The 25,000-nt window shown below is 35.4% G+C and overlaps 2 protein-coding genes across 4 annotated transcripts in view; one reads left to right on the top strand and one right to left on the bottom strand.

The window, feature by feature from the left end:
* Window positions 1-23,316, top strand: part of LOC125661689 (phosphorylase b kinase regulatory subunit beta-like) — a 30,902-nt gene extending 7,586 nt beyond the window's left edge. The window contains exons 7-23 of one of the 3 annotated variants that reach the window (XM_056152794.1): window positions 4,352-4,511; window positions 6,938-7,135; window positions 8,949-9,006; window positions 9,131-9,208; window positions 9,588-9,743; window positions 9,861-9,958; window positions 10,579-10,809; window positions 12,050-12,154; window positions 12,418-12,500; window positions 13,272-13,362; window positions 13,690-13,863; window positions 17,053-17,328; window positions 17,635-17,837; window positions 19,430-19,694; window positions 20,892-20,999; window positions 21,333-21,407; window positions 22,778-23,316. In XM_056152794.1, the coding sequence (XP_056008769.1) occupies window positions 4,352-4,511; window positions 6,938-7,135; window positions 8,949-9,006; window positions 9,131-9,208; window positions 9,588-9,743; window positions 9,861-9,958; window positions 10,579-10,809; window positions 12,050-12,154; window positions 12,418-12,500; window positions 13,272-13,362; window positions 13,690-13,863; window positions 17,053-17,328; window positions 17,635-17,837; window positions 19,430-19,694; window positions 20,892-20,999; window positions 21,333-21,407; window positions 22,778-22,981 (2,563 nt within the window). In that variant the 3' untranslated portion in view covers window positions 22,982-23,316. Of the gene's footprint in view, window positions 1-3,066; window positions 3,227-4,351; window positions 4,512-6,937; window positions 7,136-8,948; window positions 9,007-9,130; window positions 9,209-9,587; window positions 9,744-9,860; window positions 9,959-10,578; window positions 10,810-12,049; window positions 12,155-12,417; window positions 12,501-13,271; window positions 13,363-13,689; window positions 13,864-17,052; window positions 17,329-17,634; window positions 17,838-18,051; window positions 18,306-19,429; window positions 19,695-20,891; window positions 21,000-21,332; window positions 21,408-22,777 lie in introns of those variants that run through there. The other 2 variants (XM_056152793.1, XM_056152795.1) reach the window with 2 other exon arrangements.
* LOC125661784 (leucine-rich repeat-containing protein 15-like) overlaps window positions 1-25,000 on the bottom strand; it is a 140,308-nt gene that overhangs the window by 91,225 nt on the left and 24,083 nt on the right. The gene's annotated exons all lie outside the window — the stretch shown is intronic.

Genomic DNA, 25,000 nt, shown 5'->3' with positions numbered 1-25,000 from the left:
TGAAAAATAAAGAGCCTAATACTTTACCAATATCACATCAATTATCGTAGTAGAACATGTTTTGTTTAACATGAAGCCTTCCTTTCATTTCTGATGCAAAATTTCAGCTAATATGTTTTATCCTGTTACTTTATAAAGTCTAGCAGCAGACAACTTGGGGAGGTGAGACAGCTGGCAATGCTGGAAATGCCTTTAAAGATGTTTTCAGAATGCGAAAAAAATTGGGCAGGGGTTTCCCAGTATATGAAATTTTATTCAGAGATTTGACGCGTTTGTGGCCATCATACAAATTTCGTGGAGATCAGACAACATTGAAAAATTGACATGTTGGGCAGGGATGTCCTATAAAGCAAAGTTTCAATGTATCCTGGTGGAGATGTCTCTGAAAACATATCCCGTACCCTTTGGAAAAAAATTGAGCAGGGGCTGCCTATACTGTAAAAAAAAAATTGACGTATTTAGCAGCCATTTTGAAAATGTGTATATGAGAGAGAGAGAGAGAGAGAGAGAGAGAGAGAGAGAGAATCAAGCATGATCATGTCTATATTGGGGAGCAGCAAGTAAACAATATTTAAGCAAAGTTGAACAAGGGAGTAACATGAATATTACAACTGCCCACCACAAGACTCGAAATAAAAAACAAGGGAGTAACATGAATATTACAACTGCCCACTACAAGACTCGAAATAAAAAACAAGGGAGTAACATGAATATTACAACTGCCCACCACAAGACTCGAAATAAAAAACAAGGGAGTAACATGAATATTACAACTGCCCACCACAAGACTCGAAATAAAAAACAAGGGAGTAACATGAATATTACAACTGCCCACCACAAGACTCGAAATAAAAAACAAGGGAGTAACATGAATATTACAACTGCCCACTACAAGACTCGAAATAAAAAACAAGGGAGTAACATGAATATTACAACTGCCCACCACAAGACTTGAAATAAAAAACAAGGGAGTAACATGAATATTACAACTGCCCACCACAAGACTCGAAATAAAAAACAAGGGAGTAACATGAATATTACAACTGCCCACCACAAGACTCTAAATAAAAAACAAGGGAGTAACATGAATATTACAACTGCCCACTACAAGACTCGAAATAAAAAACAAGGGAGTAACATGAATATTACAACTGCCCACCACAAGACTCGAAATAAAAAACAAGGGAGTAACATGAATATTACAACTGCCCACCACAAGACTCTAAATAAAAAACAAGGGAGTAACATGAATATTACAACTGCCCACTACAAGACTCGAAATAAAAAACAAGGGAGTAACATGAATATTACAACTGCCCACTACAAGACTCGAAATAAAAAACAAAACAAGGGAGTAACATGAATATTACAACTGCCCACTACAAGACTCTAAATAAAAAACAAGGGAGTAACATGAATATTACAACTGCCCACCACAAGACTCGAAATAAAAAACAAGGGAGTAACATGAATATTACAACTGCCCACCACAAGACTCGAAATAAAAAACAAGGGAGTAACATGAATATTACAACTGCCCACCACAAGACTCTAAATAAAAAACAAGGGAGTAACATGAATATTACAACTGCCCACTACAAGACTCGAAATAAAAAACAAGGGAGTAACATGAATATTACAACTGCCCACTACAAGACTCGAAATAAAAAACAAAACAAGGGAGTAACATGAATATTACAACTGCCCACTACAAGACTCTAAATAAAAAACAAGGGAGTAACATGAATATTACAACTGCCCACCACAAGACTCGAAATAAAAAACAAGGGAGTAACATGAATATTACAACTGCCCACCACAAGACTCGAAATAAAAAACAAGGGAGTAACATGAATATTACAACTGCCCACTACAAGACTAAATAAAAAACAAGGGAGTAACATGAATATTACAACTGCCCACTACAAGACTAAATAAAAAACAAGGGAGTAACATGAATATTACAACTGCCCACTACAAGACTCTAAAAACAAAACAAGGGAGTAACATGAATATTAGTTGGTCGAAGTACATGTATATGAAAATTAGAAAAAGTAGCAGAAGTTTGAAGTGAATCTGCAATACAAGCTAAAAATAAGTATAGTTTTAAACTGTGTTGAAGTTTTTGAGGGGTTATATGGCTTTGGAGAGTGAGCATATTTATGTGTTTGTTAGGGGGGGGGGGGGGTTATATAAACATAGATATATTGTAAAATAGAAACAACTTTAGTTGTGTCTGGTTAGAATATCAGACATAACTGAACTATATAAACTTTGAATCATAAATCAATTCAAACACAAAATTGTACTATTATATTATTTTATTCATTGTTACTGTGACCATGTGATCGCAAAAGTAGAATGAATTTCAATTATTAGCCACGCAACATGATTTAGATATATAGCGCAATAAATGTATATGTACATATATATTTAGAATTTTATTTACAAATTTTAGTGAACATATTCATTGATATTTTGTAAACAATTGATTTTTTTGTCCATACAAATTTGATTTCCCCTTCAATACCAGGAGTCAATAACGATGTTCTGGATTCTCTTTGAAGTGGTGCAAGAAAAGTAAATGAATAATGTTGCAAATATTTGTAACATTTGTTAAACACTGTTGCTTTATCATAAAAAAACAAGCTTGATTACCCCATAAGTTTTCATAAATATTTTTCAAATTGTTTTTGTTTCGTTTTGATGTCAATATTATCAGAGTCTACGGCACCAAATTCTGTCTATTTTAAGTTGAATTATGCAGTGAATGAAGTAAATCGCTATTATTTCCTATATAATTCAATGGAAAATAGTTTCGCTACTGTGAAAACAATGGTATGTTGAAGACGTAATTACTAAAAAAAAAAACTGCTTTGAACAAAAAAACAATTTTCACACTATAGTATATACATTGTCAAGATATATCTGTCAAATTTTAGGTGGGGTTTTCGGGTGAGAAAAAAAAGATCCGTAAACCCACGACCTACATTAACAAGGTCTTTTTGAATGTTCCTGGATGTTATCTAAATCTGATTTTAAGTGTGTCTGTCTGTCCGTCTGTAGCTCAATTGGACTGGCCAAGTCCTCCCTGGAATCTATAAATGGTGTGAACCTGTTTGGGGAGCAGGGGACCTCGTCCTCAGTCATTTACGTCGATATTGATGCACATAACAGAAACAGAACTATTTTTGAGTCAATTCTTCCACGAGAATCAAACTCTAAGGTTTGTCAGCACAACAACCAATCTGCTGCTTCCTGCATGACCTTCAGTTATAGACCTTGTGTGTGTGTGTATCTTATTTCCATATATACCAGCTGTGTTTGTCAAATATTTATTTCACTTCCAACATGTATACAATTTATAACATACACGTAGTATGAAGCATGAAAAAAATGTATCTAATCAAGAAATTATACAGTCATGTATTATGTTAATACCAGAGTAACTGATTAGTCATACAGTGCGTACTCTCATCTCGTTTTATAGGTTATGTGACTGAATATATGGGAAATATGCCCGCCCGAGGTCATTTTGTGGTAAAGTGGACTGAGCTTAGCGAGGTCCACTTCCACACAATGATCCATTGTGGGCATGTTTTCCAATATATAATCACTAGCCTTTTTATTACATATTTTTCAAATTCTATATGCTTCTAATTTTAGATGTGCACGTTGATTTATTTTGTTTACTTTCATGGTAGCAGACAAAGTCTAAATGGTTTTATTATATATGCAGACAGATTTGACATCACAGTCATTGTGTTATGTAAGCAGATGTGATGTCAATATTAATTCAAAAAAGCATTTTAAAGCGTGTGTACTCTTTATAAAATTTATAGGAAAATATGTAATAAACACTAGTACTAAACACCTTCATCTTTCATGTAGACTAACTTTAGTTTAGTTAATGGTAGACATTTTGAAATTTTCTTGATGCACACTTTTGTACATAAGTGAAATGTATGTTCCAAGGATGAAATACAAATATATACTCTCTACTAATCATGTTGTAAAATATGAATAAAGTTTCAAAGATTTAAATTTCTAGAAGTAGTAAATGATTACTAGCAATGAAATGTTGACCAATTTTACCTACCATTGAATGAAGTTAAAAATTTGCTTGTCTGTTTAAAAAAAGATCAGAATATGATTTTTTCCCCCACAAATTTCAAAATGACTGCCTGATTTGGGGGTCTGTTTGGCTAACTCTTGGTCATGTGACTAGCTAGTCCATTATTATGTAAATTTGAGCAGCTCTGGGTCATGTGACTGACTTGCTTTGGGTCATGTGACTATGACCAGCTTCAAGTCATGTGACTATGCATGATGTTTGTCCTCTCTTCCTTAGCTCTATAGGTATAGCTAAGGCTGCACTTGAAGCCGTGAATGGAGAAAATCTCTTTGGAAAACAAGGAGCTTCCTGGTCTGTGATTTTTGTCGACTATGATGCCCACAATCGAAATCGGACCATTTTTGAAGGAATTTTACCCAGAGAATCTAATTCCAAGGTCTGTGTTCATAAAATTTTATCATTAACATTTAAGTCCTTAAATGTTAATTGTTAGTCATATAGAATTGTATTTACACCTATCAGAAGTTTTGAGGTGGTTGTAAAATAGTTGGAACTAAATCACTTTAGATCCAGAAGTTTATCACAACACTAGATAATACCATGAAAACTAAATTTCATTATAAAGTTGAAATTTCTGCAAAATAAAGCATTAGAAAGAAAATCAACTCTCCAGTCTATAACTGTTCCCCAGTACATGTCCTGTGTAGGAAATTATCACCCGGGATAATACTTTGTAGGTAACTGTTCTCCGTGGGTACTTGTAGCCTTTACAGTCAGATCTGTGTAGGTAACTGAATTTTCTGTACCATGCAGATTACTGGGATCTCAGTACAATGTAGTGAATCAAACATCCAATAAGTTCTATGTAGATATCCAGATATTGATTCAGTTGTGTAAGTTACCAGATAAATCTCCAGTCAATTCTGTGTAGGTAACCAGAGAAATCTCCAGTCAATTCTGTGTAGGTAACCAGATAAATCTCCAGTCATTTCTGTGTAGGTAACCAGATAAATCTCCAGTCAATTCTGTGTAGGTAACCAGATAAATCTCCAGTCAATTCTGTGTAAGTTACCAGATAAATCTCCAGTTAATTCTGTGTAGGTAACTAGATATCTGGTCAATTCTGTGTAGGTTACCAGATAAATCTCCAGTCAATTCTGTGTAGGTAACCAGATAAATCTCCAGTCAATTCTGTGTAAGTTACTAGATAAATCTCCAGTCAATTCTGTGTAGGTAACCAGATAAATCTCCAGTCAATTCTGTGTAAGTTACCAGATAAATCTCCAGTCAATTCTGTGTAGGTAACTAGATATCTGGTCAATTCTGTGTAGGTTACCAGATAAATCTCCAGTCAATTCTGTGTAGGTAACTAGATATCTGGTCAATTCTGTGTAGGTTACCAGATAAATCTCCAGTCAATTCTGTGTAGGTTACCAGATAAATCTCCAGTCAATTCTGTGTAGGTAACTAGATATCTGGTCAATTCTGTGTAAGTTACCAGATAAATCTCCAGTCAATTCTGTGTAGGTTACCAGATAAATCTCCAGTCAATTCTGTGTAAGTAACTAGATATCTGGTCAATTCTGTGTAAGTTACCAGATAAATCTCCAGTCAATTCTGTGTAGGTAACTAGATATCTGGTCAATTCTGTGTAGGTTACCAGATAAATCTCCAGTCAATTCTGTGTAGGTTACCAGATCTCTGATCAATATTCTGTGTTGGTAACCTGATAAATCTCCAGTCAATTCTGTGTCGGTAACGAGATAATATCCTGTCAATTCTGTGTAGGTAACCAGATCTCCGGTCAATTCTGTGTCGGTAACCAGATAAATCTCCAGTCAGCTTTGTGTAGGTAACCAGATCTCTGATCAATATTCTGTGTTGGTAACCTGATAAATCTCCAGTCAATTCTGTGTAGGTAACTAGATATATTGTAAATTCTGTGTCGGTAACTAGATCTCCCATTAATTCTGTGTAGATAACCAAATCTCCAGTCAATTCTGTGTTGGTAACCAGATAAATCTCCAGTCAGCTTTGTGTAGGTATCTGGTCAATTCTATGTAGGTAACTAGATATCTGGTCAATTCTGCATAGGTAACCAGATATCTAGTCAATTATGTGTAGGTAACTGGATTTATGGTATACCTAGTGTGTATATATCTCCAGTTAATTCTGTTTAGGTAACCAGATCTCCAGTAATTTACATCCACATTAGATATGTGACATCACACATAATTAAATAATCATAAGTCTGTGGGGTTGTTTTTCCTTTCCCCCTATAATTGTGAATTTTCATTGTCCCAAATGATTGACAACTATTAGACATTGTGATATTTTATGTAGCTCAGCCCACACGAATACCCTTCACTTTTCATTGAATTGTTCCATATTCAATATTACCACAAGGGGGTGTGTATATTTTTCTTATTCATTGCTTTTGCACCCTATTTGTTGTATTGGTTAGCAAAGCACATCCTGCCCAAACATATATCAGCTAGCTCAATAGAAGCATGCCCTGCCCAGCAGTTCTGTTGCAGTCCTCACTTTGTGCATGTTATACCAGACCTGCATTTACATGTATTATATTATGACATGGCTTGGTTTATATTATGTATTGGTGGAAAAGGTGTCGTGTATGATATGAAAATTTAACAAAAAGTTCCCATTGAAATTAATTCAAAATTAGTGTACCTTTGGAAATAGCTGATGGTTACAAATTCCAATAAAAAATTTCTTTTGTAATTTGTAACCATTCTTACAGTTCATGTGAAAAGAATGTTTTTTTATTGAATAAAAGCTGTTTATGATTATATCAGAATGTGACAGCTGTAAACCCTTCTGTGAATTTCTCCACACAAACAGAACACAGATGCAGCTCTAATATCAACGATTGGTTGGCCCACTTTTGCTTTGCATGAAGAAGATGTCAAGAAAAGGACCTTCGCTAAAGTGCTCCGCAAACTGAAAGGCAAATATGGCATCAAACGATTTCTGCGGGATGGATATCGCACGGTGTTAGAGGACAGTAAACGGAGATTTTATAAACCAGCAGAAATCAAAGTAAATTTTCAACATTCTGTATAATTTGCTACTTGTATGATGTCCGTGCTGAGTGTTCAACATCATTTAATTCTACATCAAATCTTTCCTGTTCTGAAGTAAAATGTATTCTGAGAATTTTCAGGAAAATCACATTATGAGGCTTGAAAGAAATATTAAACGATAGGGAAAGTTGTGGTTTTCCTGTGGATTGTTGGATAGGGAAAGTTGTGGTTTTCCTGTGGATTGTTGGATAGGGAAAGTTGTGGTTTTCCTGTGGATTGTTGATGAACAGAATTCAAACCGCATTATATACATAATTATATATTATTACTACAGTTACTTGATCGAAAGAGTCAGATCACGTCGAGTTGATGGGTGACGATCATCAGATCAAACTCGAGTTGAAGTGTCGAGTTTGATCTGATGATCTGCACCTGTCAACAAGACGTGATCCAACTCTTCGGATGAAGTTACTGTAGTAATGATAAATTTATTATATACCCCCTTATGTATTTTTGAATCCACATTCATAAGTTAATAAATGTACAGTGCTACCTCGACATATTGTCAACTTTTGTTCAAGACGAATTTGGGTAATAAAGTAGGGGTGGGAATAAAACAAATTCATTATTGCTGATAATTTACTGAGCAGTTGAAAGAAATTCAATTCTGTATATTTATTTGGACTCCATTCTGTATAAACATTTAGACAATCTTGGGTTTAATTCAGCAATTATTAGTAATTAACTTACCCATCTGAATACCTTGTCCAGCCTCTTGCACTTCACTTACACCACTCTCAAAGTAAAGGTGTGATTACGGATGGGTGTCGGGTAATTGGCATTATTATCGAGGGTAAATCCTAGAAAAGTTGACAGTATGCTTGTGAAAATCAGTGGCATATGGCATTATTCGGGGTTGGCATTGTAACAGGGGTGTTAACATTGGCCAGGGATAAATCTGTTCTTTAGAATTTGCAGGCAATAAGTGGGGATGCCATTATAACGGGAGGCAATATATCGAGGAAGCACTGTATTTCAAATTATCAAAAACTCAAACAATAGAGTGAAATCATTTTTTGTGTACACAGTTTTGTTTGTGACATGGTCAATATTTCCCACAAAAAACGTTGCGTTGATGCATTGTGATGTCATCAGTTTCAAAGAGACATGATATGGATTTAGAAAACCACGTACACAGTGTGGAGATCCGGAAAGTCGGATCACACTGTGAATTTTACAGCATCAAAACACCGATTATTGATGAGTATATAATAAAGAACTTTAATTTGTGGAGGTCATTACTTAGATTAACCTGGAAAAAAAACCATATTGATCAATGATAGTGTGTTAATTAATATCCAATACTCTTATTAAATTAATATGAATTTGTTTTGGATTGAAAGCCATTAAATTTTTTTTAATAATACTTTTCTGAGCTTGTTTAGACTAATGACCTCTACTTTTACTGCTGTTTGAATTATACCCTGTATTTTACAGCCCAATAGATAATATTCTGTATTCTGTATAGATAATATTCTGTATTCTGTATAGATAATATTCTGTATAGATAATATTCTGTATTCTGTATAGATAAGATTCTGTATTCTGTATAGATAAGATTCTTTATTATATACCCATCAATGTATCGTTCTCTGATACTGTGGATTTCACAGCGTGTGATCCGGTTTTCCGCTTTGCGCTTTGCGTCTCGTGTGATCTGATGATCCACGCCTGTCAACTCGACTTGATCCGACTCTTCGGATCAAGTTACTGTAGTAATAATATATATGTATTCTAAAGCTGTTCCAACTTCTTTGTGTACTTTACAGCTGTTTGATGGCATTGAGTGTGAGTGGCCAGTTTTCTACATCTATTTGATGATTGACAGTAAGTTTCACACTATGACTCATTCTTTTCTGTGTAAATAATTTTATTATCTAAAAAATTTTGATTAAATTTTCAGATGTGTCAAAATATTTTTTTATGAATGGATTCTTTTTTTTTTTTACAGGGATTTTCCATCATGACAAGGAGGGAATTAAGTACTACTCAAAACTACTTGAGCCACTGCTGTATGACTCAGATGGAGGTAGTGCAACATGAGTAGGGGGTGGGGGACAAAAACGAGCTTTAAATTTTCTTATATTTATAAGATTCTGAATTACTGGTAAATGTTTATTTTAATAGGATTCATTGTTTGAGGCTTTTGAAAAAAGCAAAAACTGATGTCAAATTGAAAGCATTCATCTGTGAATTTATAAAATATTTCCTATTACGTTATCACCTGATTTATTGATATTTTTAAAAATTTTCTTTCTAAGAAAAAATTTAACAGGTAGCTTTCACGTAATATAAGATTGTTGATAAGTCCAAGACTTTCTATTTCCCTTCTGTGTAAATTTATTTACGTTATGCTTAGGAAGAAATTTGCTTTGTAAAATACCATGTGTTATATATGCAAATATTAGGTAAACTGGTTCCCAAGTTTTATTATGTGCCAAAAGAAAATATCGAGGAGGAGAAGAGAAACCCAGGAAGTATGACGCGATATCCGAGTGCAGAGGGGTCGACTGACGGAACATATATGCTGGGCCAATCAATTTATTTCATTTCACAGTTGCTTGGTAAATGGAGTTGTTTCTGAAAACATACTTTTTGAAAGTGTGTGTTTTGAATTTAAATAATTTGCTTTTGTTTGTTGAATAACAGTGTATTAAATATTCTCTTTTCTGTATTTTCAGTCCATGGACTATTGAATTTGAATGATCTTGACCCCATTAGAAGACACCTGCCAGCATCAGAGCGACCTAAGGTCAACATGAGATACTCATCTTTTCAGGTGAGATTTTTTTTTCTAAATTACTTGAGATAAGTCTTAGTACAAACAGACCATGTTCTTTATCACTCAAGTGAAGATGAAGCATATTACCAAAAGCACATTACAGATTATTATACATTAAGCACTTTACAGATTATTGTACATCAAGCACATTACAGATTATTGTACATCAAGCATATTACAGATTGGTGTAGATGAAGCACATTAAGGTTTGGTGTAGATGAAGCACATTACAGATTAATGTACATCAAGCACATTACAGATTATTGTACATCAAGCACATTACAGATTAATGTACATCAAGCACATTACATATTATTGTACATCAAGCACATCACAGATTATTGTACATCAAGCACATTACAGATTATTGTACATCAAGCTTACAGATTATTGTACATCAAGCACATCACAGATTATTGTACATCAAGCACATTACAGATCATTGTACATCAAGCACATTACAGATTGGTGTAGATGAAGCACATTACAGATTGGTGTAGATGAAGCACATTACAGATTGGTGTCAAATTTTACCAAAATAGACTAAAAGACACTAAAAGATTATATATCTGTGCTAATGTAAGATGTTTGGAGTCCAGAACCTGTTCTATTTTCAGATCACACCCCCTGACCTTGTGACCCAGGTCATATTGATTGCAGAGAGTTCCCGCCTGCAGCAGCTCCTTGCTACCTATGGAATTCAGACCCAGACCCCACATCAAATTGAGCCGATACAGATCTGGTCTCCCAAGGAGCTCTCTAAGGCGTACGAATACCTTGGAGTCAACAAGAAGCTTGGGTTGACGGGGCGACCCAAGCGGCCGTTTGGGGTTCTCAGTACTTCTAAGGTAAAACTAAAGTACGATGTTTCTATAACGTCATTGAGGCAAAAAATCAAATACAAAAAAAAAAACCCAATTAAATGAGAATTACAGTAAAACACAGTTATGGCAAACCTCCAAGATATGAAAAACAGTTCGTTATAAATAAAATCCGTTATATCTATATATAAAAGGTTCATTATATTCCTCTCCATGGGGAATGAATATCACTTCGTAATAAGCCTGAATTTGTTATGAGCACGTTTATTACAGGCATGTTCGTTATAAGTGTGATTTAATATAGTTGTATTCATTTAATATATTTACTTCTCTAGGGCATGATTCTATCATTATAATCATGTACACGCATTGATATCACATATTAGACATTTTGCCCCTGAATTTAATTGATTTCTTCTATGGCTGCCATTTTTTTAGAGGAAGTGGTCAAAACATCTCGAGCATTTCAAAACCTTTTGAGTCATTCAAACATTACATATTTGGGAATGACTAATGCAACTGTATGCGGATTTTAGTGGTAATATGCAATATAGTATCTATTGAGTGCACTGTTGCAATGCAGAACAAAAGAGGACTGAGGTTTAAAAAATTTACTTTGTTGTTGTTGTCTTCGCCTACGACGAAATGACAGAGCCATGGTCAGACAAATTTGCAGGGTAAAGCCAGAAAACATGGCTAGTGTCAGATCAAGCGAGCTACTGGCACGACTTGGGATCGATGACCTCGACGCTATCCTAAGGGAGAAGAGGCTATGCTGGTTTGGGCATGTTGCTAGATCCAGTGGGGCAATCAATAATGTCTTTAATATGAAAAAAGGTTAATATGAAAAAAGAGGGAGGACGACAACCAGGGAGACCAAAGATGACTTAGAAAGCCTAGTTAGAAAAAAACTAGCGTGAGTGGGGACTTCGTGTTGTCAACCCATTGGACAGAGATGCCTGGCAGTCATATGTTAGGTCTGCCATGCGCGCAGCAAGCCAGTTACCTGGAAGGGGCCCACTGCTGTGGAAGATGCACTTAATCCTGCACGTTAATCAAAATGCCGATGATGATGATGATGAGATATACTGGTAGCTGCAATAAAGTAGCCCTCTCCGATTTTTTTAATACGGATGTTTTCTCCACACACAAAAAAAAGTCAGAGAGGGCTACATTATTGCAGCTAATAGACTGGTTGTGTAGATTGGCATTGCTACATTACTCCGTAGTGTTTGAGGATTGTTTACTTTGTTGTTTTTGTTGTTAGATATACCGGGTGTGTGGGTCGACGGTGTTGTGTTATCCTCTAGTGTTTGAAGTCAGTGACTTTTACCTAGCCCAGGACATCCCCATCATGCTCGATGATCTTAAAGTAGGTCAACAGAATTTCTTTTATTTCTTCTTGATAGAAATTACATTGTTACATTTAAATGTATTAAATTTATTTTGTTGATGTATTTTGCGTCTACATACATGTATTTGGCAAAACTTTTGAGTGACACAAGAGGTCTCTATTTGCAAATTCTCAAAATCAGAAAATCATGCAGCTATTTTTATCACTGCAAGTTAATTTTTCTATAAATTTTTTCATTAATATGTTGGTTTTGATGAGAATCCTTCATATTTATTTTACAGAATGACCTTGCATTTTTATCCAAGTGTTGGAAGCTGTCAGGGAGACCCACTTTTTGCATGATAATTAGGGAGAGCAATGTCAGGTAAAGAATACTGTACATCAACTATTGTTTTCATGGAGCTAGGCACAAGAAATATGGTGAAGTAATTTTAAAATTGTTATCTAGAAGTGCTACTGTAGAATCATTTAAATTCATGAGGGCCAATTTTTGTGGATTGCTGAATTTTCACGGGTTCATGAGGACGTAATTTCGTGGATTTATATATTTGAAAGAAAGATAACTCTGGAATGTCTTTATTCGTTGAGGATGTAAATTCGTGGGTGAGGGGTACCCACGAATTCCACGAAAATTGAGCCACCACGAATTCTAAAGATTCCACAGTATTTAAAACTAAGATGATGATAAATGTATTGATGATTATGACAGTAATGGTAGTAAGGATGTGATAATGGTTGTGAATACATGACACTTGATTTTTGTGATTGTATATAATATTACAATAAGAAATCTATTTTTTGGAATTATTTTTTTACCCAGTTGAAAGTTACATACCATATATTGGGTAATTTTTGTGCACTATGAATGATGGGTAATTTTGGCTGTTCAGGAAAATTAACGAAAACAAATTCTAAAAAGCCAGAATTACCATGTATACAGAGAATAAGTTGTGTTTTACCAAAGAGATAAGTAACCAACATATCAAACGTCTTCAGTGAGAAAAATTCAGCAAATATTCCTGACACCAAAATTACCCAATACTTGGCCGGTATATCAGAAATTATTTGGGTACCTACATTTGTGAACCATAGAAGTTTTCCTTTGAAACATAACATTTTGCTTATTTGAATTCAGGGGACCTAGCTTTAGCGAGTTTTTAGACCTGCTTGCTCAGTTCAAGCGTGGAGATGTAGATGGAGTACGAGTTCGCATGGGGAAACTTCAGGTACGAAACAAAGACATAATCAGATAAAAGTTGTGATTTGTCAGAAAATCAATCAAATTCTCTGCCAATGAGTAATAGCAATTTATTTGCCTTTGTATTTCATTATTGGTGACAGGCTTGACTATTTGTCAGAATGACAGTTTGTTACTTTTGAAGATGAATTTGCCACTTTAGCTAAGGGGGCATTTTGAAAAATGGGTCAGTCCATTTTCATAATGGATAATATTAACATGTGTTTGTTATTGCACTTACTTGATCTGATAATGCCTATTGACCTTGACTGAGGTCAGTATGTGGGCCTCACATTAATCCCATTCTTTCTTACAGTCTCTCATTACCTCTGGATGTGTAGAACACCTGGATTTCTTGGACAAGATTGGAGACCCTACAGACGTTTTTGTTCCTTTTGAAGAGAAAACTGTTGGTACCAGTTTCAAGAGTCTGACAGAGATTCCTAATTTACCTGAACTGAATGATGCCATGCTAAGATTTAACGAAGAGGTAAAAGCCATCAATGGCCTAGCTGGTTCTCTGTAGATCAATGAACTGGTTCTCCCCTAATCAATTGCTTGGTTCTCCTCATATCGGAATCGTCAGCTTGGTAATGTGCAAATGCTTTTTATGATACATTGCAGTTACGGACTTGGACACTGTTAGTAATTAAATCAAACTGTCTGACCATCTGGGTTTGAATGTACTGCTGATTAACAGATTTATAGGGAATACTATTTGTTACTGATCAGGGGTGTAAGGCAATTTAGCTCCGGTTGTATTTCAGTGCACCCTGGGGTGGAAGCCCCAAGTTTGTACTGAAATACTACCCTGAATAAATTATTGTACATCCCAGATAGTCTTAGTTTTTGTCCCCAAGTAATTTAGATTTAAACAAATTCAAGTCCTTTCCACTGTTACCATGATACATTTGTAATAAAAAATCCGTTGTAACCATGTACTTATTTACGCCCTGGCTAAGTAGCCAATCAGAACAGGAAGAAAGGTGACATGTCAGGCCTAACACTACTCCGGACTTGTATTCATACATAATGTTAGTTTGTGGGGCCCTTGAGTTTTAAAATCATGTTTATCTCAATATTGAAAATTGAAATACTTACACAATGTCCACCCCTTGGTTTTTTTTACCTAGAACTTCAACATTTCATATTCGACATTTTTTTGTATAGTACAATGTGGGTCACTTTGCACTTGACAAGTGTATCATTGAATAACTTTTAAAGTGATGACTTAACAATGATGCTGATTGGATGAAAAATCGTTTGATTTCTTAGTCAAAAAAAATTTCATCCAGAGTTCATCTGCACTAAGCACACAGGACTACTTTCCTCTGGAATGTGTCTTCCCCGTTCTAATTTTAGCGCTATTTATAGAACGGGGATTTCCACACAGGCATTGTAAACGAAATGTATTCGTTTGATGCATCATTGCAACCATGGATATTTAACAAATAGAATGAAGCAATATTCCGTGGTTAACAAATAGAATGAAGCAATATTCCGTGGTTAACAAATAGAATAAAACAATATTCCGTGGTTAACAAATAGAATAAAACAATATTCCGTGGTTAACAAATAGAATAAAACAATATTCCGTGGTTAACAAATAGAATAAAACAATATTCCGTGGTTAACAAATAGAATAAAACAATATTCCGTGGTTTGCGACGATGTGTTTGATACTACCAAGAATAAACACAACCATTTATGAATAAAGTACAAATTAATTTAAAGAAACAACACACATAGGCCTAGTGATGACATGGCAGAATAGTCAACTTAATGACGTAGGACACTGACTGGTAGAAGTAGACAGATTGTAAACACGAGTTCCCAGTATGTATCGTCTGCTTTACGAGTTCGATAACATGACGGAGCAAGCAGCGACTTTTGATCTAGGAGATATTAATGAAATTGAACTGCGTTATATGGGGCTGAGTCAATGAGGGAAATTTAGATGAAGAGTTGTTGAGCTTTTTACTTGATATTGAAATGGAGCAGAGTCGTATTCCACCGTTCCTATGACACAACCAGTGTTCAACGTCTCCTCGAACACAATGCAGCATACATTCAGTCACCACTTGTTCTCTTCCTTTACAAGCTTTTAACCATTGCACCTTTAATTTGGCGTATAATCCATTTAATTCTGCACAGTAACTCCACCTGACCAGAACGCCCAGTTAGTTTTGTTGTTGTTTTCATTGTTATGGATGGGTATTCCTACGCACCATTTCAAAAGTTAATTCAAGCTTTTAGATAAGAGAAACTATTTGTTTTTAGCCGAGTTGCAACGAAGTTGAACTCGGCTATTGGTTTGGTGATGCGGGCGGGCGTCAACAATTGGTTTCCGGATGATAACTCGAAAAGTTTACAATCTAATCAAATGAAACTTTGATATATTGTTGGGTACCAGGTAAGGAAGACCCCTATTAATTTTGGAGAAAATAGGTCAAAGTTCAAGGTGACTGACCGAAAATAGAATGAAAATTTCAGAAAAATTTGGTTTCCGGATGATAACTCAGAAAGTTTAAATCCGAATTCAATGATACTTAAACATATTGTTATGTACCAGGTAAGGAAGACCCCTATTGATTTTGGAGAAAATAAGTCAAAGGTCACGGTGACTAAAAATAGAATAAAAATTTCAGAAAAATTTGGTTTCCGGATGATAACTCAGAAAGTTTAAATCCGAATCCAATGATACTTAAAGATTTTGTTATGTACCAGGTAAGAAAGACCCCTATTGATTTTGGAGAAAATAGGTCAAAAATCAAGATCACAGTGACCGAAAATAGATTAAAAATTTTAAAAAAATTTGGTTTCAGGAGGATAACTCGAAAATTTTTAATTTGAATCAAATGAAACTTGGATATATTGTTGGATACCAGCAAAGCAAGGCCCCTATTGATTTTGAAGAAAAAAGGTCAAAGGTCAAGGTCACAGTGACTGAAAATAGATTGAAAACTTCAGACAAATATGGTTTCTGGACAGTAACTCGAAAAGTTTAAAACTGAATCAAATGAAACTTTGTTATATTGTTGGTTAACAGGTTAGGAAGACCCCCTATTGATTTTGGAGAAGAAAGGTCAAGGTCACAGTCCTGAAAAAAGATTGATAATTTTAGAAATATTTGGATCTGCATGATAACTCGAAAAGTTTAAATCCAAATATTCACAATTATAACTATGCCACATCATTCCTGACTTTACAATGTATCCCATGCAACTCGGCTCCTGCACCCCTGGGTGCATATATTGATTTTTCTATTTAAAAAACATAATTAAATGATAAGAAATAAAACTTATAATTCTTTATTTGATGCATGTATCAAACAAAAAATTGGACAGAAAACTTTTTCATCAATGCACTACGCTACGCACTCTGTACGTGACAACTTTTGTATAGTACATTGTTGGTCTCTCAAAATTTGACAAATTTTTGTGTAGTTATTTGTGGGTGTGTCCATTCATGACAAGTTTTATATAGTACCAAATACTTTAGATTAAATCAGTTAGAATGGAATAAGGCATGTTGGATAGCCTCAAAAATGCATAAATATGACAAATTAACCATCTTATCAAGTGAATAAGATTTGTCACAACATCAGACCGTACAGCTTTAAGGCTGATTTAAATAGATGGGGAAGAACTCATGTTTCACCATGACATCTGGTTTTCAGGATCTTGCCCGGAAACCCAACTGGGACCTGATCAACATGTTGAAATCTACAGACGGGATCATTTCTCAGAGTCAGATCCTGAAGGTGCTGTTTCAGAGGGAGGGTGCCCACTTCTGGATTGAGGGCGAGTCTATCACCCAGAAAATGGAGCGTCTGATCCATCAGGCCGGACTCTACAAGGAGTGGTCAGCTGTCCGGCTACAGTCTGCTCTACTGCGCAAAACTGTGGACAGTCTTGCTCCATCGGTCACCACAATACTGGTCAGGGGAAAACAGGTAATCACTTCATACATGCACAAGTACATCACATGTAGGTAATCTCATCATATAGAGGGAATGACATCACACACAGATAATCACATGTAGGTAATCTCATCATACACAAGGAATGACATCACACAAGGATAATCCTGTGCAGAATTATGCTTTAAAAACTGTCTTTAGCTGCTAAAGGAATTTAACACACTATGACAATGTTCAGGAAAGGTGCTGTGATATCTCAATGTGCAGAGTCACAGTAAACATTGGTGTGTAAGCCATGTGTAAGGTATGTGACTGTATATAAACAAAATGACTATGTAGGTGACAGTGGGGATCTATGGCCATGAGGAGGAGGTGCTGGACAAGCCTGTGAGCCCAGGGTACCTCCAGGACCTCATCTTTAAGATCTGCTTGCCACACAACATCCAGGAAGCCGTTCTACAGCAGGAACTCATTCTGGGAATAGGGAAGTTGATCGCAACTGCACCTGATCTGTTTGAAGGAATTCTGAAAATCAGAATAGGGTAAAATGCTGCTTTTTCATCAAATATAAGAGTAGTCTAGAGTTATTTACAGTAGAAGTTGTGAACGAGATACCAGAATTAATGCAGATAAAAATGTTAAACTTGGATATCTTCATTTTCCTCAGGCTTATAAGTTTTGTTCTTGGAATTACATGTATATTGTAATGTAAGTAACCCTGGTATAGATTTATTTCAAAATTTTCTTATGTTGAAGAATTTCGAGGATTAAATATTGTGTAACAAGAATATTTCACTCATATGGAGACGTCACCATTGCCGGTAAAGGCTGTAAAATTTAGGCCTATGCTTGGCGCTTATGGCCATTGAGCAGGGAGGGATCTTTATTGTGTCACACCTGCTGTGAGACGGGACCTTGGTTTTTGCGGTCTCATTGGAAGGACCGCCCCAATTAGTCACCTCTTACAACAAGCAAGGGGCTACTGAAGACCTAATCTAACCCGGATCCCCACAGATCAGTATAACAAAATTATTCTTTGTAAAAATATATCATGTAGACAGACAGTTGATGGGTTTGGCAAGAGAAATTAAATTTTTTGGTTTTTATAGGTCCTCTGAACCTATTTTCTAGAATATGAATATGAGAAAAAACATTTTGATACACCTATCTTCCAGATTGAAGATCTACTTGATTTTTGTTTTAAGATTACATGTTTTCAACTTACCAGTAAATTCTCTAGTAAACATTTGATAAGGCATAACAAATCTGAAGTTGTATTGTAACCCAGATTAGGGTCATTTTGAAAATGTCACTGGAAGAGAAGAGATTAAATTGGCTTTCAAATAGCATCTTTGATGAAAATTATCACACCTTGCTAACTTTCTAGAGTAAGGCTATTTGCACACGGGCAAGTTCATGGAAGGAAAAGTGTAAAAAAAAAAATCAAAAAATCCTCCAACCATATTCCAAAAACAGAGTGGCCTTGACACAAAAAATGCTTGTCACATGTGTATGTCTTGATATTAGTCCAAGGTCATTTGAACAATAGCAAGGTCACTGGGAGAAATGGTACAAAATTGTTGTACTGATATTTTATTCTTTAGAGAAGAAAAACTTTATACAATCATGTTCTACAGATAAGGTATTATCATTATCTTAGACACGGGTAATGTCAAATCAGTGAGAAAACATTGCAAACTTTTTTGTCAAGGCTACTTTTTTGTAACAGAGAAACATAGTGGTCGCATACTTGACCTGATAAGTTGCTTTTGACTAATCACTGTATGTATTTTGACCTTCCATTAAGATAATTTATGGCAGGCTATTATCACAATGATTAGAATTGTAGTCTGATCCATGGAGCTTATAGAAGATATTTTTGAAATATGACCCAGTTTGAAAAGGGTATTAGGACATCAAATGGATGCCTACACATCCTTTGAATTTTTAGTAAACTGAATTTTGGGCCTCTGTTATACATGTATGTAGTTTTTCCTCATCCAACCCAAAATGTTTAGACCACAATCCTTAAAACTAAAACTTCAATTTGTCTTGCCTTCATCAAAAACAGACAGATGGTGTATGTTTTAAATTCAACAATATAAATTTTTTATAAACTTTTCTATTTTTGTAGCTGGTTTGTGCGAGCAATGCGGTTTGAACTGGAACAGGATGAGGAGGGAGTTGAACTCCATGACCTTTCTCCTAATGATGTCAAGGCCATTTTGATCGCTGTTCTGGTGAGGAATGTGTATGATGCGGACCTAAGGACTCCTCTACAGAAACGACAGCTAGACGGTGCCCTGAATAGAGTCCCCAAGGACTTCTATGACAGGGTGTGGTCCATTCTGGAGAAAACTCCATACGGCATCAAAGTAGCTGGCTACCTCCTGCCACAGGTACTGCTATGTAGATTGGCTCATGTTTTATTATCGTCATCAGCCTCCTGTGACAGGTGCTGTGGTGTATATTAGGGCAGGTTTCATAGTGATTGCCTACCACCTGTGACAGGTGCTGTGGTGTATATTAGGGCAGGTTTCATAGTGATTGCCTACCACCTGCCGCGGATATTGTGGTGCAGATAAGATTTTATGCAGCAAGTGTTTGTGTTAGAAGAACATGATACAATGTACAGCATTTGACATTTACTTAACATTTATAGCTTATTCCACTTCATCACACCCCTGCTGATTTCTGCTGAAAACTAAAACTTGCAACTATCCTGGATATCACTGATTTCTGTTGTATGTGGTGGTCTGTCAGTCTAGAAAGACTACTGTGGTGGAATCATTTAAATTTATGGGGTCAATTTTCGTGAATTGCTTGATTTTTAACAGTTCGTGGGACATGATTTCATTGATTTGTGTGTTTTAAGAAAGATAACTCTGCATTCGACCTACGTATTGGAATTCAATCATTCGACAATAATGACGGACCGGAACATGTGTAAATCGACCTTAAAACATCCACCTTGAAACCGATACATGTTAATAGTCACAAATGTCCCGATCTCTTCACGAGTGGCTTCCAAAATGTTGGATTGTGTAATTAGTATTTCATTGAACCGCACTGTTTATAACTGTTAGTTAATTGTCTATACTTTGTATATATTTAATTTACCTAGGCATAAAATAAATGCATGTACATTTTTTTTATATGATCACTGAAACTTTTTTTCTATATACGATGCATTAAAAATTTTGATTTTAAAAATTCCACAAAAACTGAGTCCACATGAATTCTAATGATTTCACAGAATTGCCAGGATGCTGAGAATGTGAATTAGATTTTTAATGTTGGACATGTATCCTTCATAAACCACTGTCTGACAACCAAATAGACAGAGACTGTCATTACTTAGATATGCAATAACACCACACCCCCACCCCACCTAGGCCAGATCAATTCTCCTTAGATTAGCAGTTCCCTTTATATTTGTGATTCCCCTTAGATTTGCAATTCCCCTAAGATTTGTAGTTCCCTTTAGATTTGTAGTTCCCCTTAGATTTGCGATTCCCCTTAGATTTGTAGTTCCCCTTAGATTTGCGATTCCCCTTTATAGTTTTGACTGTTCATTAGATGCACTTCTTTTCCAGCAACCAACACTGTCAGACATGACTATGTATGAACTGAACTTTTCTCTGCTGGTGGAGCAAATGTTGAGCAAGATTGTAGACCCAGCTTACAGACAGATTATGGTGGAGGTAGGGGAAAAATTACCACATTGTACAGCATTACAATACAACTCATGGAGAAGAGCTTCAATGTTTTGCTTTACATTTTACTTTCCAAAAAGTGCTTTCAAAGAAAAATAGATATGTATTAAATTGACCATTAATAAGACTGCTTGGATATATCTAATCCATTGTTTGGGACCAGGGTTGTCTTGTTTTTACATTAGTAACACTTTGAAATTTGTAGGACATGGGGGGGGGGGGGGATACATTGTGTTGCATCCATAAGATATAATCTGGTGAATATAAGAGGGAGCTTTTTCCTTGTACATCGTATTGAGTGCTGATTTTGTCCTATTTCAGACATTTATGGTGGTATCCACCATGTTAGACAGAAATCCGGAGGCTACCTTTGATCAAGCCGTGAACATGGACAGGGTAGGTAACAATAGATAGAGTATCAGGAAATACTTAGGATTACATGTACAATTCTATGTCCCCATAATTGGAGATTTGGGGTATATAGTTTTTGGTCTGTTTGTCCACAAAAACTTTAACCTTAGCCATAACTTTTGAATGGATGGTGATAGGGCTTTCATATTTCACGTGTACATTCTTTGTGACAAGACTTTTATTTGGGTACCAAAATGTATGTTCTTCACCTTCAAGTTTGACCTACTTTTGGAAAACTTAAACCTAGACCATAACTTTTGAATAGTTAGTGATATAGCTTTCATATTTCACATGCATTCCTTGTGACAAGACCTTTCTTTGGGTACCATAAATAGTTTGCTGCCACACAGATGCATCAGTGTTTCACAAACACATCTTGGTCTGTGTAGTTATAGTAGGTAGAATTTGTCAAACATCCCTTAACCTATACATTTAAGACAGTTATGTTTTCTTAAATTTCACAAATTTATGGCAGAGGTTTAGTCTTCAATTTTGTTAACGATGTGTACAACAAATATTGACACCCGAGGCAAGGTTAATTTTGTCATTGAGAGACAACAAATATTAACACTTGAGGCAGAGGTTAATATTGTTACCAAGTGACAACAAATATTGACACTAGAGGCAGTTATCTAGTGAGATGAGTGTGTCAGGTTTTTGTCAAAGTTAACAGAGACTGAAAGAGAGGTCCCTTATCTAATCAAGCTCTAAATTTGTACAGCAAACTTACGGCTCATACAATTTTTTATAAATAGCTCATCTTGACTTAGAACTAAGGTAATTTCCCCTGGTATTTAAGATAGAATTTTTGTTTATGGTGAAGAGGTTTATAATGTTTTGGCCTCTGTGCCTATGGACATTTTCTTTTTAGTGCATTTAATTGAATATGTTAAACAAAATTTAATTATTTAAATTGGAACATCACCAGCTCCAAGAGAAGTGCCACAAATTTTTATATACATGTATGCATGGTGTTCAAGGTCATCTTCTATAAATACGTAATGTTTCTTTTTTGCATCACATTTTGTTACACTGGGCCACAGATTTCAACGTCATTTCTATTGTCAGACAAATTGAAAAGCTTACCAGATTAATTTAATAATAATAAAACTTTCATGTTGCAGATGATATATTTCTAATGTCAGACATATTTAAAAGCTTACCAGATTAATTTAATAATAATAAAACTTTTGTGTTGCAGATGGTATATTTCTAATGTCAGACATATTTAAAAGCTTACCAGATTAATTTAATAATAATAAAACTTTCATGTTGCAGATGATATATTTCTAATGTCAGACATATTTAAAAGCTTACCAGATTAATTTAATAATAATAAAACTTTCATGTTGCAGATGATATCTGATGCTTTTGAGGCCTTTCAGCGAGATCTTAATAAGAGCGAGGGGCACGAGAAACAGGACGACATGACAAAGTTCTTCAACACGCCACCTCATGTCAAGCAGGGAACGTCTAGGTACCTCACTAAAGCGGTCATCAACAGTCTGCTGGACGGAGAAATGAAAGTCGAGTCTGAAGACATGTGCCTCCTCGCATGACATCACCTGTCTGTCAAGCAACTAATGACCTATTACCAAACCTGTTGCGATTCCATGTGTATTGTTAAAACTGTTCATTCGTTGTAGAATTAATTGGCAGTTAAGGTGATCCATTATGAAATGAAGTATTGTTTCATTTTGCTAATGATTTGGATTGATGGAAGAGTCTACCACAATTTTGAGTTTTGCTGAGAAAGCAAATGACTTTGTTGTAATAATGATACGCTTTGATCTGATGAAAACTTGCTTGTTATAGTGAGTCTTTAATAGAGTACTTTCCTTCCCAAAGCTTGATTATGTATTTATGAAGAAATAAATTTTGTTATTGTTTGCAACATACTTGTATATTTTATTGAACGTGTAATGTGTTATTACTTGCCTTTCATTACTACTTATTTGTAGGGAAACACAATGTGCCAGGTGCATTTTTATACACACACTAGATGAAATCCCGTGCAAGCGCGGGAAATCACAATTAGATTATATTCTATAGAGGAAGGACTTTTTAAATGCGTGTTTGAATTGTTGCGAATTGTTGCATTGAATGAACAATATTTTTAATTCAAATGAATTTAAGAGCAATTTTTTAATAATTGCATGCATTAGTTATATTTATTGATTGATGGTGCAGGGGTTTCAGCAGTTTCATTTAAAGTCAGCATTTTGCAAATTCTATGGTCGTTATAACGATTTAGTTTGCCAATACAACCTATCATTGGGTCAAATACTGTCTAATGTGTTTCGTACCGATTGTTAGGCCGTTCATGGCACTCCAATTTGCGGATAATTCTGTTTACCTGATCAAGATATAGGGCTCACAGCGGATGTGACCGGTCGACAGGGGATGCTCCTCCAAGGCACCTGATCCCACCCCTGATATATCCAGGGGTCCATGTTTGCCCAACTCTTTATTTTGTATTGCTTATAGGAGTTATGAGATTGATCACTGTTCGTTATCTTCACCTTTCATACAGTAAATAAAACTTTGATTATTAGGAAGTCACTTGGAGCTCCAAATTAAATGTTCCTCATGTAATATAAATGGTCTCTCTCCGTATTGAAAATTAGATAATGATTTTACGAATGCAATTGTAATCCGTCATGCCGATAGCTGACCAAAGACAAAATGAACAGTCGTTCATGATTTCGAAATTTAAAACTCAGTATTGCGAATGTGTTTATAATGGTAGTTTTTGTTCAGTGCGACAATTTAAGGGCAAAATTATGAAAACACTTTTCTTCTCGTCAAATGCAATAATTGAAAACAATGCACTATATGAATGCCGGGGGGAGGGGGGGGGGGGGGTCCAGGAATTTCTGAAAGGGGGGGGGGTGTTCTACCATTAAGTTTAGTTTTCAAAGGAGGAAGAGTTCCACCCTCAAAATGCGTGATATTTACCCATTTTTAGCAAACAATTTTTGACGAAAGGAGGGGGGGGGTGTTCCACCACTGGAATGACAAACAGAAAAACTGCTATATTTTAAACAGTGGCCTGATTTCTTGGACATTGTCGGGTGGTGTACAACCAAATTTCGGTAAAATGTTTTAAGTTATGAGGCGCAAACTTCCCAGAAAAGTCCCGGACCATTCGATATTTGACATATTGGACAGTTCTCGACTTATTACTTACTTTCAAGATCTGTGTCATCACAAAACATGTTCAACCAAAATAAAAACTTTTTTGTGTTTATCCATGTGTTTGTACATATCAGTAACTGTTAATGAATTATTACAAAAAGCTAGTTGTAACAGTGACTTCTATAATCATGGGGAAAAAATTAACATTGAAAATATCAAATTAATATTGTATTTGAAAATTTATTGACGTGTCAGTCTGTCAGATGGTTGGTATCAGGAGGTGGGGTGTCCATGTATAAGTAATATAATTATAAATCTTCATGATAAATATGGGCCTAGTCAAAACTATTATAAGTAGAACACGGAACACCTACACAATTTTATGCTGATCATGTTGTAAACCGATTGCAGGAAAGTCCCGAGAATGTGCGATTGGTTGT

This window comes from Ostrea edulis, chromosome 1 (genome assembly GCF_947568905.1).
Source record: "Ostrea edulis chromosome 1, xbOstEdul1.1, whole genome shotgun sequence".
Lineage (NCBI taxonomy): Eukaryota > Metazoa > Mollusca > Bivalvia > Ostreida > Ostreidae > Ostrea > Ostrea edulis.
The sequence above is the reverse complement of the archived record's forward strand: the minus strand, read 5'-3'. Positions and strand labels throughout refer to the sequence as shown.